Here is a 14,438-nt window from a genome sequence, read left to right on the forward strand (position 1 = left end):
CATTTATGAGCAGGGGCTGGATAGCTGTTTTATTCTTCCTGAAGTCTATAATCAGTTCCTTGGTCTTGGTGGTATTAAGAGCCAGGTTGTTATCTTTGCACCATTTGAATAGCTGCTGTACCTCATCCTGGTAGGCCGACTCATCCCCCTCAGAGATTAGCCCTATCACTGTCGTGTCATCAGCAAACTTGATGATGGTGTTGCTGGAGTGGGTAGGATTACAGTCATGTGTGTACAGGATGTAGAGTAGGGGACTCAGTACACAACCCTGGGGGGATCCTGTATTGAGGTTAAGAGCTGAGGAGGTATGTGGGCCTACTCTGACTTTCTGGGTTCGGTCTGAGAGGAAATCCTTAACCCAGAGGCATGTAGAGTGGGGTAGGCCAAGGTCTACTAGTTTGGCCACCAATCTATGGGGAAGCATGGAGTTGAAAGCAGAGCTAAAATCTACGAAGAGTAGTCTTGCATAGCTACCCTGCTGCTCCAGGTGAGTCAGAGCAGTATGAAGAGCAATGGCCAGAGCATCCTCCGTAGACCTATTTGCTCTATAGGCGAGGAGTTCATCCTGGTTTTCTAACTGCCATGCTATGATTGTTGGATTTGTAAAAATGATGTGTAGCTTAGATTGTTGACACATATTATTTGTATGCATTTGAGTGTGTGTGAGTTGTTCTACAATCCTAAATTTAATCCATTGGATAACCTCTGTTGTTTATTGTTAATGTGAGTTCTTCCATTATAATGTCACTCTGGCTTCATTGCCTAAGGTAGTAGTGTGTAAACTAAAGACATTTTTTACTGTCCATAAACATGCTATGATAACAGAGCTTACTCTGCACTGATATAAGGACTGTGCAGTGTCTTGTTCTCTGGCCGGGTTATTAATGGACAGTCAGACATGGATCATCCATAGGTGAGTCACATTAGAAACCTTTCATCCATGGATAATAGGCTTAGCTAGTCAGGAATTGCTCATGGCAAGTCTTATGTAGAAAGATTGTCCAGCAACTCCTGCAGAGATTATTAAAAGAGGCAAGATGATAATTGGGTCCATTACACACAGTAGTAAGACATGTTTGTGTTGCATTTAGCAGTTAGTAATCACACTATATCGTTCATTATCTTTAGGAAATTGTTGATCAGCCAACATTTGGAAAACAGTTCTTTTTGAAAAGTCTCTCAAATCTCATTGCATATCGCATTCCCCTCCCTTCATAATAAAAAAGGACAGAGTACTGAAGAGACGTCCGCTAACTATTTTTACCGTCAGCCTCACTGGCATGTCTCCATTGCCCGACGAGAAGAAAACGCCCCTGTGGAAACAGATGCACAGTGATGGGTATCCAGCAGATGGCACAATTGACACTGCAGTGGATGAATGCATGCTGAATGCATAATGGGCTGCCTACATCAGCAATTACTGAGGTGGTGCTGATGCAAAACTGTTTCTCCCTCTCAGCCATACAAAGGTACAGCAAGACTCCAGCATGGGACACATGGATCAGTGACAGTGTGGTCCCAATTGCTAGAGTTGCATTGAAAATTATATTTTCTTTAGTTGGCACACTGGTGGATTTACAAATGTTGGATTAGTCCCCATCGTCATCTCCCCAGTAGGCAAATAAGAAACTTGTATTGTGGAACACCCCTCTAGTGGATGGAGGAAGTTTAGCATATAAGCAGTCCAGTTATAGTGATACATAGGTTGTCTGTCACTTTATTGTACTCTAAAACAATGATAATTTCAGGACCACCATAAATAAAGTAACAAACTACATACAGTAAGTGTTCACCTCTGTTTCATTAGCAATTTGCTAATGTGGGAGACCTTATAAGACCTGGTGAGCTCGCTAGGTTTAGCCAGGAATATGCTCTCCTGAGGTCTCTGTAACTGGATTCCAAAGGATCCACTAGAGATATTAATACAAATCTCATGCTAGAAATCACAGAAAGCTTGAGCTTCAACCTTTGGCCTTTGGCTTTCTCATACTCTTCATACAGGACATGATCTGTGGGAATAATTTAACCGACTTTCACTTAAGGTGCCTCTGGCTTTCTTGCATTATGATCAGGTTGGTATATTATTTTAAAAACACATTTCAGTTAAGTAACATTTTGAAACTGTGGATAATGTGTTTAATCTTTACATATTTTAAGAAATTTTAATTTGTAAAATCACTGTCCAAAAGACCAGCATTTCCAAAAGAAACCAGTCTTTTACTCCACTGCTTTATGCAGTCCATATTTTTAAATTCATTGAATACACAAATTTTGTTCAAAAGAACCAGTCATTGAGCGCAGCACGATAGTTAAAGCGCTGAAAAGAGTAATTGAACTCCTCCTGCTGCCCTGTTGTAGTGAGCAGAGGTCTTTGTTGAAATGTGTATAATACAACAATGTGATGAAGTGTTATTCTCAGCAAGATTCCATTTGTTATAATTTGTATTCACAGAATAGAGTTAGTCTTTATTTTAGGATGTCCATAACTCATATCACATCCATTTACAGTTGAGTCAAACTGGTGTGTTATGGGGACAAGATGTTACAACTGAAAAAGACAAGAAGAAAGTCTGATATAACTGTGCATGTATAGTAATGGTGCAGCTCTTTATGCCTTAGCAGTCAGTATCACAGTTTATTTCTACATGCATGTGTCTTTAATGTGTGTGTATTTAATGTTTCCTGGGTAATGTATGTATTTAAGGGAGTCTGTTTTGGGGATTTGGGTTATGGGATTTTGTTTGCAGCCACCTGGTTGCTGCATTGAGGAGGCTGAGAGAGGGAGCAGGAGGGGAAGAAGAGGAGGAGCAGGCAGAGAGGAGGAGGAGAGGGATGGGAGGAAAACAGACAGTCAAGAGGCAAACCCCATGCTGTAGCAGTGCTTTCAGAAGAAGAGCATAGCAGTGCCTACACTGCTCTCTCTCTCTCTCTCTCTCTGTGATAACTCAGCTCTTTTTTTGGTCTTCAGTCTCATCTAAAAAGGAACTAGCAACTCCTGTGATACTGGTGATAGATTCTCAGAGCCTTTTCTGGTACAGATTTACCTGGATTCCAATGGTCATGGTAAAAGAAAAAGGTATTCCACTAGTCGTATGTGTGTGTGTGAGTGTGTGTGTGTGTGTGTGTGTGTGTGTGTGTGTGTTTATGGGATTTGTTTTGCATATTGTGTTGTTGACTGTCTGCAGAGTGTATAGATGTACAGCATGCCCAGCTGGATTTGCACTGTTGTGTCTGGTTGTTTGAATTAGATTCAGTTCGACTGAATCCTCGGTCTGATTTGATATTTTTTAGGTGTGTGGATATATGATATAGTCATGACAATTTGGACATGGTTTTCTGTATGTGGGTTTGCGCTGCTTGGCAGTGACATGACTAATGACACATTATGCATGTGCATCTTCAAAATATCATCTCTACTTAAGATCATGCTATGCCCTTCTCAATACTCCCATGTAGCTGGTGCTTTGGTTGGAGTCAGCTTAATTTTGCATTGTCAGGCTTTATGTAAACGTATGTTCGAACAAAGGATCTGTCTTGTTCAATATGAGCTTGACAACAAATGCAAAATGTTCAGGTCTGTAATGTGATTATTTGTTTACAACAGTCTGTCTTGAAAAGGAAGCTAAAAATCAAGGTAACATAAAAGTGGAACACTAGTGTAAAGATCCACACTGCGCAGAGCTATGGACCTTCAGCCTCTCTGTCTCTCTCACGCTGTCTGCAGCCGTTGCCATGGCGACCATCTAAAAGGTACACTCCATTGTTATCAGCTGTGGCCTCATTCATAGTGTCCTGTTAAAAGAAGAAGATCACTGTTTTCACCTATTACTGAGGTCTCCCAGCTGTGCAGGATAAATTAGGTGAAATCATGGGGCATTTTACGTGGCATGTGGTCATAAGGTTAACCTTTGTTTGTCAGTATGACTAATAACAAACAGTCATGTAGACACAATTTCTATAATTAAATAAAATCTCCTGATTAAAGTTCATTCAAAAATGAAGCAGCGACATTGCCACTAGCTAAAAGCATTCATTTGAAATGAAACTTAGAGTAAGTAGCCTTTGTTAGGGGCTGTAAGCCTTTAACTTACATACTCAATCTATACATTGTCCTGAAATTTCATTGCTTGTAATGGAAAAAGCAAAGCACTATATCACCTTCCCATTTAGTTCATTAGACTGGAAATGAACATAATGCCATTAATAACAGTATTAAGGCAATATAAAAACATGCAGTACATGTCCCCTAATAGTGTCTCAAGTTTTTCAGCTTGTTATAGAACTTCTGTGTTTCAGTGAATGCTTCGTGGGTTAATCTTCCAACTTGTGTAGACAAACTGACTTTGTTCTATGAACGGGCAAACCATTTTTTGTTTTGTCAATACTAAAAATACTTTCTGCAGATTTTTTTTTTTGACAGATTGAACTTGTAGGTTTGTTTATGTATCTGAGCGTCCAGCTCTATAGCTGTTCTCTTGATGTGGATTGGACTGGCCACAAAAAAATGGGCCTTTGCCATTGTCTCCCCACGCTGGTAGGAACACCCATAACCACTGGCTGCCATATGTTCATCTACTACAATCCCTCTCTGAAAGCTTTCTGTAGTCTTAACCCGCGACGTCACCTCCTGACTCTACTTTTAGAGGCATCTGTGACTAGGTGAGCTCTCTACAATAACAACGCACATCTGACCAAATGCTGAATTATACTGCATGCTGGGAATGATGAATTATAATCAAGGGATTGCAGTGTTAGCATTTTGTCTGCATGCAGGTGGTTGCCCTATTTTCAAAGCTAAGAATACCCTTGAAATAGTTTATAATTTACTGGGGCCATGTGTATCCAAGGCAGTCTGATCTTTTTTTACCTTGAGCTACATGTGCTGGTCAGATTTGTGCATCTAGTTGATTCATTTATGCTCTTTCTCTTTCTCACATTCTCTGCATTAAATTGCACGAGAAGCGCTGCTGACTGTGTTCTGTGAAGTTAGATCACTGTCGTCACATATACGTCGCCACCTCGTGCGAAGAGACACCAGCTCCCAGTACTCTCTGCATTCACAGTCTGCACATTTTCTTTTGACGTGAAAATCTAATGTCATGTGCCTCTGTAGCCACCTCCCGTGATTTTGCAGAATGCTGCAGACAAACTGCTGTGGTGCCTCATACAGTATTTGAAGCTTGCCAGTGTCTAGAGGAGCTAAACCCTTTCACAGACATCAATGCAACACATACTGTTTGTACAGCTGGTACACAGGCCCAGAATATACAGATGAGATAAGTGGTCGGCTGGGGCGAGACAGTCACTGACCTAAAATATACAGGCTAAAACAACATGGGAGACATGAGAATCACATGAAAGAAACACAAACTGTAGCCATATATTGTGCCAGTCAACAAACATCTTCCTTGTCTGGCATGACTTGGTTTGTTTATCACAGGAAATACGACACAGGAGTTTGAGGCCATAATGGGTCATCATTCAGAGTCAAAGAGTCAAGGCCTTCATCAGCTCCACTTCTACAAACACAATAGCTTCTGCAGTTCATGAAGCCGGCATTGTCTGCTCTCACATAAGTGGCTTGAAGTCTCTCTCTTTCTGTTTATCAGCATATTATTATTCTTGTGAACCTGCCAGACAAAAAAGGCTCTGCACTGTGGCGTTCAACTATTCATAACGGATTATTCCAAATGCAGGTCCCTGAGGATGACATATTTAAGGCTGGCAGGCCTGTTTGAGGCCGATAGGGTCCCCCCTTCAATTTGTGCCTGCGTTTGAAGTGCTTTGTCTGGGACACTGGTGGCGGAGCAGAGGGGCGGGGAGGGGTGAACACATACATATTCATGGGGGGGAGGGTTAAGAGCTCTCTTGTTAAGTCTGGGGGATAAAGGGCCCTAGACACCCTCCCCCCCCAAACACACACTTACAATCACGCATTGGGATTTCATCATGTGCATATTTTGCACCCTTTGATATTTATTGAGGGTCAGACCTTTTAGAACATGGAGGGATGGGAGTAAAAAATTCGTTGAGTGCTTGTGTGTGAATGTGTTTCATTGCATACAAAGCAGACACATGTGGGGACAAAAATATTGGAATGGATTCCAGGAGTGGGGTTCTCTGCTTTTGCCTTCTGAGTTTCTCTTTGTCACACACATACATATACTGTACAGACACACACATACACCTTTGGGACTGCTGTCTGTCTGTAATGGAAACTCTTCTGTCTATGAATCTTACGGTAACAAAGGCAGCAAGCATCTGAATATTTCATAAGATTTAAAAAAAATCTTTCATCTGTTGTTTAATTGAAGTCCTCCTCTCTCAGTGTTAGTATGGTTTTTCCTTCTTCAGGGCTCATGGTGGGAAATGACGGCAACAAAATCTGGAGCTACCTCAGCAAATCATGCGGTCAATAACCCCACTCTGTTGTTGTTTGCCAGCGAGGTCGGGGCAAGTGTTACAGGAAAATCCATCCTCAGGGGATTCAAGATGGCCTTCTTCACTTCCCTCCAGAGTCTCATTTACAGCCTTTATTTTTGTCAGTGCAGCAATAGGGTCTGCTTATACCGGATGGGGGGTGGGTGTGGAGGGGTGGGGAGAGCAGCCCCCTTTCTTCTGCGCCTGGCTTTGGGATGCTCTGCTGGTTATTGTTCTCTCAGCACCATGGCTGTGTGTGTGTGTGTGTGTGTGTGTGTGTGTTTAGACTCATATCAGTCACTTTATCCGCAGTGATGAAGCAGGACAGATCACTCTGTCACCACAGCCAACCAAGCCTTGGTATTTGACGTAAAATTGCTTGAAGTCAGGCTTTTATAGACACAGAGTCATAAGTGCGGCAACATAAGCATGATGAAAAAGATTTTACTAATAGATTTTATGTCCAAACAGATCCTAAAAATGGTTCAGTATGAATGGTTTCATCAAATATACCAGTCTTTTTTGTTGAGTTTTCAATTATGATGAAACACCATGTGGACTACCCATCTTGGCTTGGCTGTGAAGGAGGTGGAGTTAAGGCTGGAAAACATCTGTCTTGGATTTCTCACAACTTGTTATGATGATAGTAACGTTGACTTTTCTGAGCTGGCCTGTCCCTGGTTACACCACAGCACTCTGTGAAATGAAATAGTAAGTCAGCAGTATAAAGAGGATTAAAGGTTGTTGGCATTACAACAATAAACATAAATACATTTTATAGCTGATGTCATTCATATTTTTATCTTAACATGAGATAAAATATGTATAGTGTGAAAGGTTTAGCTTGTAATGACAAATGCACTGACAATATGATCTCCCTCAGGAGGTGGTGGAAACCAAAACAGAGCTAAAAGGAGAGTTAATATTGGACTCAGGAAAAAGACTCCATGTCTACTGGAATAAGAAAATATTGCCTAAAAGGTGATAGCCACCATAACAACTGTATAAAGTGATAATATCCCAGCACTATGTTTATAGCTTGTTGCATGTTTAAATGTAAAAAATTTGTCATTGCCTTTTCTTTTTCTATTTTCATTATTTCAAAATTTTTAAAAAGGTGGTGATATGTTGTTTACTGAAAGGAATTAAATGACAGTATGTTGGAAACACAAGGAACTACAGTACCTTTCCTTAGTGTTAAATATTATAGTAGTTTATTACAACTTAGTTCTTATTTTGCAGTTTTGTCATGAATTATCATCAGTAATAGGAATGTGTTTGCCACATTAGCACAAAAGCACCAAAAGCCAGATGATTAAACTGACTTTAAAACAAAACCAGAAGTTAGGCAAACTTTTTTAGAAAAGAAAACAAAGGCGAACATAAAGCCCCAACAATGGCCCAGACAGTCCATTGTATACATACAATACATTTTACAGAGTGAACTGATGTTTCACCTTTGATCTTTTCAGCTTATATTTAGTAAACGAATGGTTTTCCTGGGAAATTATTACTCACATTTCAGGTCTGCTCACTTTCAGTATCACCTCCATATAAAGTGGTTTAGATAATATGACTAAGCTGTTGGTTTGTTTACAGCATGAATGATGAGGTGGCTGCTCATTTCATGCCCTGGCACATTTTGTTGTAGTAACTGATGTCTGAGTTCTCAGATATTTGCAGTTATTGTAATTAGTGGTATCATAACCAATTAAAATGATGTCCAGAACTATGAAAATGAGACCCAAACTATAATAAACTGGAATTTGTCTGTAGGTTCTTCCAGCGTGTGCAGGATCTTCCTACTGCTTTTCTGTCTTCTTCTTCCACTGGCATTTTACTGTCTCACTTTTCTCTCTGTTCCCTTTCAGCCCAAACTATGAATAGAATGATGCTCTGTGAATTTTATTCTGAAGAACTGGCATACACTAGTGCCCCTAAAGGATGAACTGGGTGTCTCATTAAAAAATAATGTTATGAAGTCTCTGCTCTCTTTCTGATTTGATTTTACTACAATTAAACCATCTTTCAAAGTCAGAAAGCCACTAAAAGTGTGGAAGTGAGATGCAAGGCAGGGCAAGTCATCAACAATCCAGAGTAATGTATTTCTTTGGTGGACCATCACTTGACCATGATGCTTTTTCTGAGCTTTTGCTGGCTTCTTATTTTAGCCCTGTAGAGTAATGAGTCATTCCAGAGCAGAAAAAGCAAAAGTCCTTTCTGGTGTATTCTTGGTGTGTGTGTGTGTGTGTGTGTGTGTGTGTGTGTGGGCACATATTTGTGTATCTTTTTTGAAAAAGGAGAAAGAGAAAATGAGAGGATGAGAAAAAGAAGGTGTCATGCTAGTTAAAGCTCCTTAATGTGAACTAATCTTGTTTCAGAATAGGCGATAAGTTGTGTGCAGTGCGGCACTGCAGCAGTATTTACACCCGGTACAGTGCTGGATTAATGTCTGTTTATGTCCAAACGTTTCACAGAGGAGTGCTGCAGGCTGGATACAGCTTTTAGAGATAAAACAAGTGTATAACAGCTTCACTGTTGTATGTAATTAGCATGGCACCAACATTAAGAAAGTGATGTCTAAATCTTTACTCAGATTTTTGAAACCAGAGTGGTTTCAAAATGTTGCCGAATCAAAAGTAGGCTATTGTTAATACCATTTGTACTCATATTAGGAGCTAGTTTCTTTAGCGATAGTGTCGGTCTGTTGCTACAAAATACCTCAATAACTATAGTATATCTTACCATGGAACTTTAAACAGAGATCCATGTTACTCAGAGGATGAACACTACTGACTTTGATGATCACTTGACTTTTCTTCTAGCACCAGCAGTAGGTTTCATGTATTCAATGAAGTTCTTCAACATTTCCCAGGTGGATTGGCGCAAAATTTGTAATAGACTTTCATGATTCCCAAAATATGGATCCTGCTGACCTTTGGTTATCCCATTGACTTTGTAACCAGTGCCAACATGAGCTTGATATTTATGGCTTTGTGTTACATGTCTTGACAACTATTGATTGATTGCCATAAAATTTGGTTCAGATACTCACAGTGATCCCATTGCTTTTTAAGTTATAGTCGGCAGGTCAAATATTTCATTTGTCCACTTGCTTTGTGACTAATGATATTCCTTTCACTGTACTTTGTATTTAATGGTACTTTTCTGATGTTAGTGTGCCAAAACATTAAACCAAGACCATGTAATGTTTAACCTATGTTAAACATCACACTTGCCATACATTAGCATGTTACCCTTGTGATTGTAAGTTGACATGCTAATGTTAGCATTTAACTCACTGTGTTTAAATGCAACCTCACACAACAAGAGGGACCTGGCTGCAGACCAAAGGCAGAGTGCGAACAAGATTTACACTGCATCAGCCTCAGGACAGTAAACTCAATAGTGAAGCTGATTCTATCAATACACTTTTAGTGTGCCAATTACTAAGTCCTGCTCCCCCAGAATTTTGACTCTCCGACTTCCAAGACAGACTATATTTAGGTTGCTACTCTCTAGAGAGCCTATCTGGGCCCTGAACCTCAAGTTGTGTTGTTCTGCTCTATGTTTTTTACCCTGACAGGCTCTCACCAGTTGGTCTTTATCTCTGGTGTTTGTGTGATGATGCAGATTCAAGTCCTTGTGTAGAGTGTGCCCTCAGAAAAATACAAGTTTAAAAAGACGATATACAAAAATTGCACTGACTACCACATCCAGCAACCACGATAACTCATTGGCATTCTAGTTCAGGGGTGTATATTATACCCTTGTTGTTTCCTATCTCTCTCCAAACTTGCTACTGACTGATAAAGGCAGATCACCTGAAACTGACAGTTTCATAGTAATGCCAATGTCTTCTCTCTTGCAGTGGCTCATGCACAGGACACACAGCACCACTCCACAGAGAAGCCCCTGATTCAGTGCAACAAGTGTGGGGAGCCATGTAAAGGAGAGGTGTTGCGGGTGCAGAACAAGCACTTCCACCTCAAGTGCTTCACATGTAAAGGTACAGTACTGCTTAGCCACTGATTAGTTAAAATCCTACTGAAACAATCACCTTTTCAACAGTGTCAATAAAGATACTATTTATAGTTGATGAGTGGGCATTTTATTTTGAGCATTTTATAGTAGTGTCTTTACTGCTTGTGATTTGTCTCAGGCTCAGCCTTTCGCCATGTCAGAAAAGCCTAATAGACAGGCTTTGATAAAAAGTTCTATGGTAATGTTTTAAAAATGAGCCCTCAGACAGTTTAGACAGTTTGTTTTTTTCTGAATAAGAGAAAAAATATGTGGGAGTTGTGTGAAAATTGGCAGCAAAGGTGTGAAGTTTTAAAATTCATAGCAAATTTGATACTGCAACAACATTTGCTTCCTTTCATTCAGTACATGCTGCCTAATAAACAATGTGATTCTCTCCTGTGATGAGGAGTCTTTGTCTGATGGCACTTTAGGTGCTGTAAAAGAGACAAAAGTTCAAATGAACAAATTGTTTGTTTTTCATAACTGTCTGAAAAACATCCAAATCACATACTTGGATAGGAGAGCCCCTAAACGCTACAATGTCCTTTACATCTTTCTCTTACAAGAAAGGTCTGCACTTCTTAGACGTACAATGCCTATGTCAATTAGCCAGGCTGCTGTTCCAAGTGACAGGGCAAATCCTTCAGCATTTAGCCTTATTACTGATGGATTTCTGGCATGATTATAATGTAGCCACCCGCAGCCGAACAAGCAGTCACGCTCTTGTAGGCTGAACCTGCCCCCCTGAAGCACTTGGAGTTAATCTGTGACTTCAGTGCTGTTATAGAGTTATCTTAGTTCATCAAGGGCCCAGAATAACACAAGCAAACACTGAGATTAGTACCTAATTCTGTCCTTTACAAGTGGATATAGATGCCTTTAGAGAGTCTGTGGTGATAAAAGTGTGTGTGTGTGTGTGTGATTGCGAACAAGTCAGTGGTTGCCGAAGAAGACACGAGAATAGCTTTAATGGCCAAAAGACACACAGTCTTAGTCTTTGCTCTAACATTCTGTGTCTTGTTGTCAGTCTCCAGCCTGTGAGAGTGCTGTCAATTATTGTCAGCTGTGGTCATGCCAGGATGACTGAGCTTATTGACACCCAAAGGTTATTAACAGATATCTCAAATAGCCTCTTGCCTTATCTCACTCCATGAAATGGACAAACACAAAACCTTTCATTTCCCCTAAATTCACTTTCATTCAAGTTTCTACAAAGGCATTTTATGTAATGGCATGCGTCGTCTGAAAAGCCGAGGTGACCAGACATCACAAAGGTCACCAAATCTCTATTGCTGCTTTTCTCTCAGCTCAGTTAGCTTACAAGCTAATCTCATCATCCCTGAGCCCTAATGCAATTAAATCTAATGCTCTCCCTCACTCGCTCCCATTCCTCCCCAGGATTTAGTGTGGCTCACAGCATAAGAATAATTAGGTGTAGTTATCTTAAACATCAAAACATTTCCCATCTTAGCTGTGATATTTTCAAACAGCTATCGAATTCCAAGGCTCACTCTGAGGCGCTGGAATGGTGGACTGCATGTGATTATTATGTGGTTGAAATGCTGTACATACAGACACACCTCATGTCTAAATCACAATCATACCATATGTGGAGTGCACAGATATTTGCAGTCATTATTTTCTGTCAGTGGGTGAGTCATGGGAAGGGATATGGGGAAAATCTAAGGCAGTACTGCCAGACTGAAATATTTCAACAACCACTGGATGGACTGTACAGACATTCATGGTTCCCAAAATGACAAATTCTAATGACTCTGGTGATGCCCTGACTTTGCATCAAGTGCCACTGTGAGGTTGACATTTGTGGTTTTGAGTTAAATGTCTCTACAACATTAGATGGATCTTTATGAAATTTGTAACAGACATTCATGTTTCCTTCAGGAGGAAGGTCATCATGTAAATTTCCATATAACACCATTATTAGGCCCAGATTTTAATTTGTCCAATGCTTTATGTCTAAATACACGAACATAATGACTCACATCAGCCTCAGTCTTATTCTGGGTCTATTGCTAATTTAGCTCAAAGCATTGTATGTGCCTCATATACTGTGTTAATCAGTAGTAAAAGCCTACAACAGTGTCACACCAATATTAAATTCTCACTTTTACCTAATATGCTTTTCTTCTTCTGTTAGTCTTTCACGGTTTTTTCTGGATGAAAAGGTGTTTGAATGGAAGGAAACTTGTTAGAGAACGACAATGTAGCGCGGTGCATGTAGAGCCAATAATCTTTAGAAACCAGTCAAGGCTATTTCCTGGGTTAGACAATTGTAGAATTGTTTTCATGCTGAATAGTCTACCTCCACAATGACAATGAAAAACCTTGCTGATTAATTGGCATGAGTCCTAAATGCAGAATTCTTTCAAAGAAAGAAGTTTTTTTTGTGATTATCAACAGTGCTGATTAAAGGACTTTATGTTTTGCTTCAATTAGTAAAAGACAGAGCTGTTTGAATATATTGTTTAAAGATTTTTTTTAGTGGTCAGTGATCCTCTCAGGATAACCCAGACTGCTAAGACTTAACAAAGCCGTTAATGTGTGGAAGAGTTGGGTGGCTTGATGGCTGGATGCTTTATGTGTTATATGGGCAGAGCACTGAATGACCTGACATGCAGAGTAACAATGTGTGTGTCCTGTATAGTGTGTGGCTGTGACTTAGCCCAGGGGGGCTTCTTCATGAAGAATGGAGAGTATTTGTGCACTCTGGACTATCAGCGCATGCACGGCACCCGCTGCAATGGCTGTGGGGACTTTGTGGAGGGGGAAGTAGTCACCGCCCTTGGCAAGACTTACCACCCTGCCTGCTTCGTCTGCACCATCTGCAAGTAAGACTTCTAGTCTTTCCATGGCAGTTATTATTAGCTGATAAACCCAGTGAGACTCATCTCTTGTGATTTATAGAAAAACCATAGTTACTTTGCAAAGTAGGTATCTTTGCCATGAGCTCCAACAAGTAGTGAATTCATATGTAGGTGTGGGAAGTGTAGGCTTTAAAAAAGAAATCAGGGACGCGGCCATTGCAAAGTGCTACAGGTCAATAACTTCACAGGAACATTTGAAAGAAAACGGGGCATGAAATTATCTCAGTCTTCCTAATTGAATTTGTGCTTAAAAAGTGGCTGAATTAACCCAGATTTTATCATTGTCATCCATTATACAGTAGCTATCAATTCTGCTTCTCTATCTTTGTACATCTTACTTTCTTCCACTACAGTAACAATGAACTTTAGATCTGAATGATGTGAAGTGACAGATAACCAGAATAGAGGTCAGAGATGGCAGGGATTCCAGTAGACAGTGTAAAGCACCATGCTGTGTGTCACGTATACATCATCTGACTAAATGGTCTCCTCAGGGAGACAGAGCTGACACACATTCACATTGTCATGCCCTGTCATCTTCAGCCCCATCACACAACCTGCAAGCAACAGTTAGTAAACTCTTACACTTACCACGGGGCCACAGCTCATGCTTTGTTGATCGCTGGTCAATGTCACCCCATTTCCAGACGGCCGTTTCCTGCTGGGGACCGTGTGACCTTTAATGGGAAGGACTGTCTGTGTCAGTATTGTGTTGAGCCCATGTCTCCAGGACCAAAGGACATCTTAGGCTCCAGCAGTAAGTAGACACATGCACATGAAGGCATTTATTTTGTATTATTATTTTGTAGGTGATATTACCTAACAGTTCAATATAAAAGTAAAAAATCATTTGCAAGGAGCTCTCCTGTAACCTATTTATGACTTGAACGCTGAATGATAGAGCGGAGTCCTTTATGGGGTTCCTCCACCTTCCTTCTTCTCTGTAAATACAACCTTATGTTCCACCAACTATCTTCCTTTATGAGTAACACCAACACAAGGCTTGCTAAATTATATATAGACATGCATTTCTTTGCCTCTGGAACAGGGAATATGCACCACTCAAATCCTTCCTCTTCCAGTTCCTCTCACCCTTCTTGTTGGTCTTTC

General features: G+C 40.4%; 1 protein-coding gene across 18 annotated transcripts in view; it reads left to right on the plus strand.

Annotated features, from left to right (window-relative positions):
* Window positions 1–14,438, plus strand: part of ablim1a (actin binding LIM protein 1a) — a 36,322-nt gene that overhangs the window by 8,759 nt on the left and 13,125 nt on the right. For 15 of the 18 annotated variants that reach the window (XR_002274716.1, XM_020597373.1, XM_020597411.1 and 12 more), the window contains exons 2-4: window positions 10,292–10,429; window positions 13,109–13,292; window positions 13,976–14,085. Coding sequence is in view for 17 of the 18 variants with exons in the window: in XM_020597373.1 (XP_020453029.1) it covers window positions 10,292–10,429; window positions 13,109–13,292; window positions 13,976–14,085 (432 nt within the window). In the remaining variant the exon portion in view is untranslated. Of the gene's footprint in view, window positions 1–2,865; window positions 3,077–10,291; window positions 10,430–13,108; window positions 13,293–13,975; window positions 14,086–14,438 lie in introns of those variants that run through there. The other 3 variants (XM_020597383.1, XM_020597421.1, XM_020597489.1) reach the window with 1 other exon arrangement.

Source organism: Monopterus albus, unplaced genomic scaffold, assembly GCF_001952655.1.
Source record: "Monopterus albus unplaced genomic scaffold, M_albus_1.0 scaffold3.1, whole genome shotgun sequence".
Classification (NCBI taxonomy): Eukaryota; Metazoa; Chordata; class Actinopteri; order Synbranchiformes; family Synbranchidae; genus Monopterus; species Monopterus albus.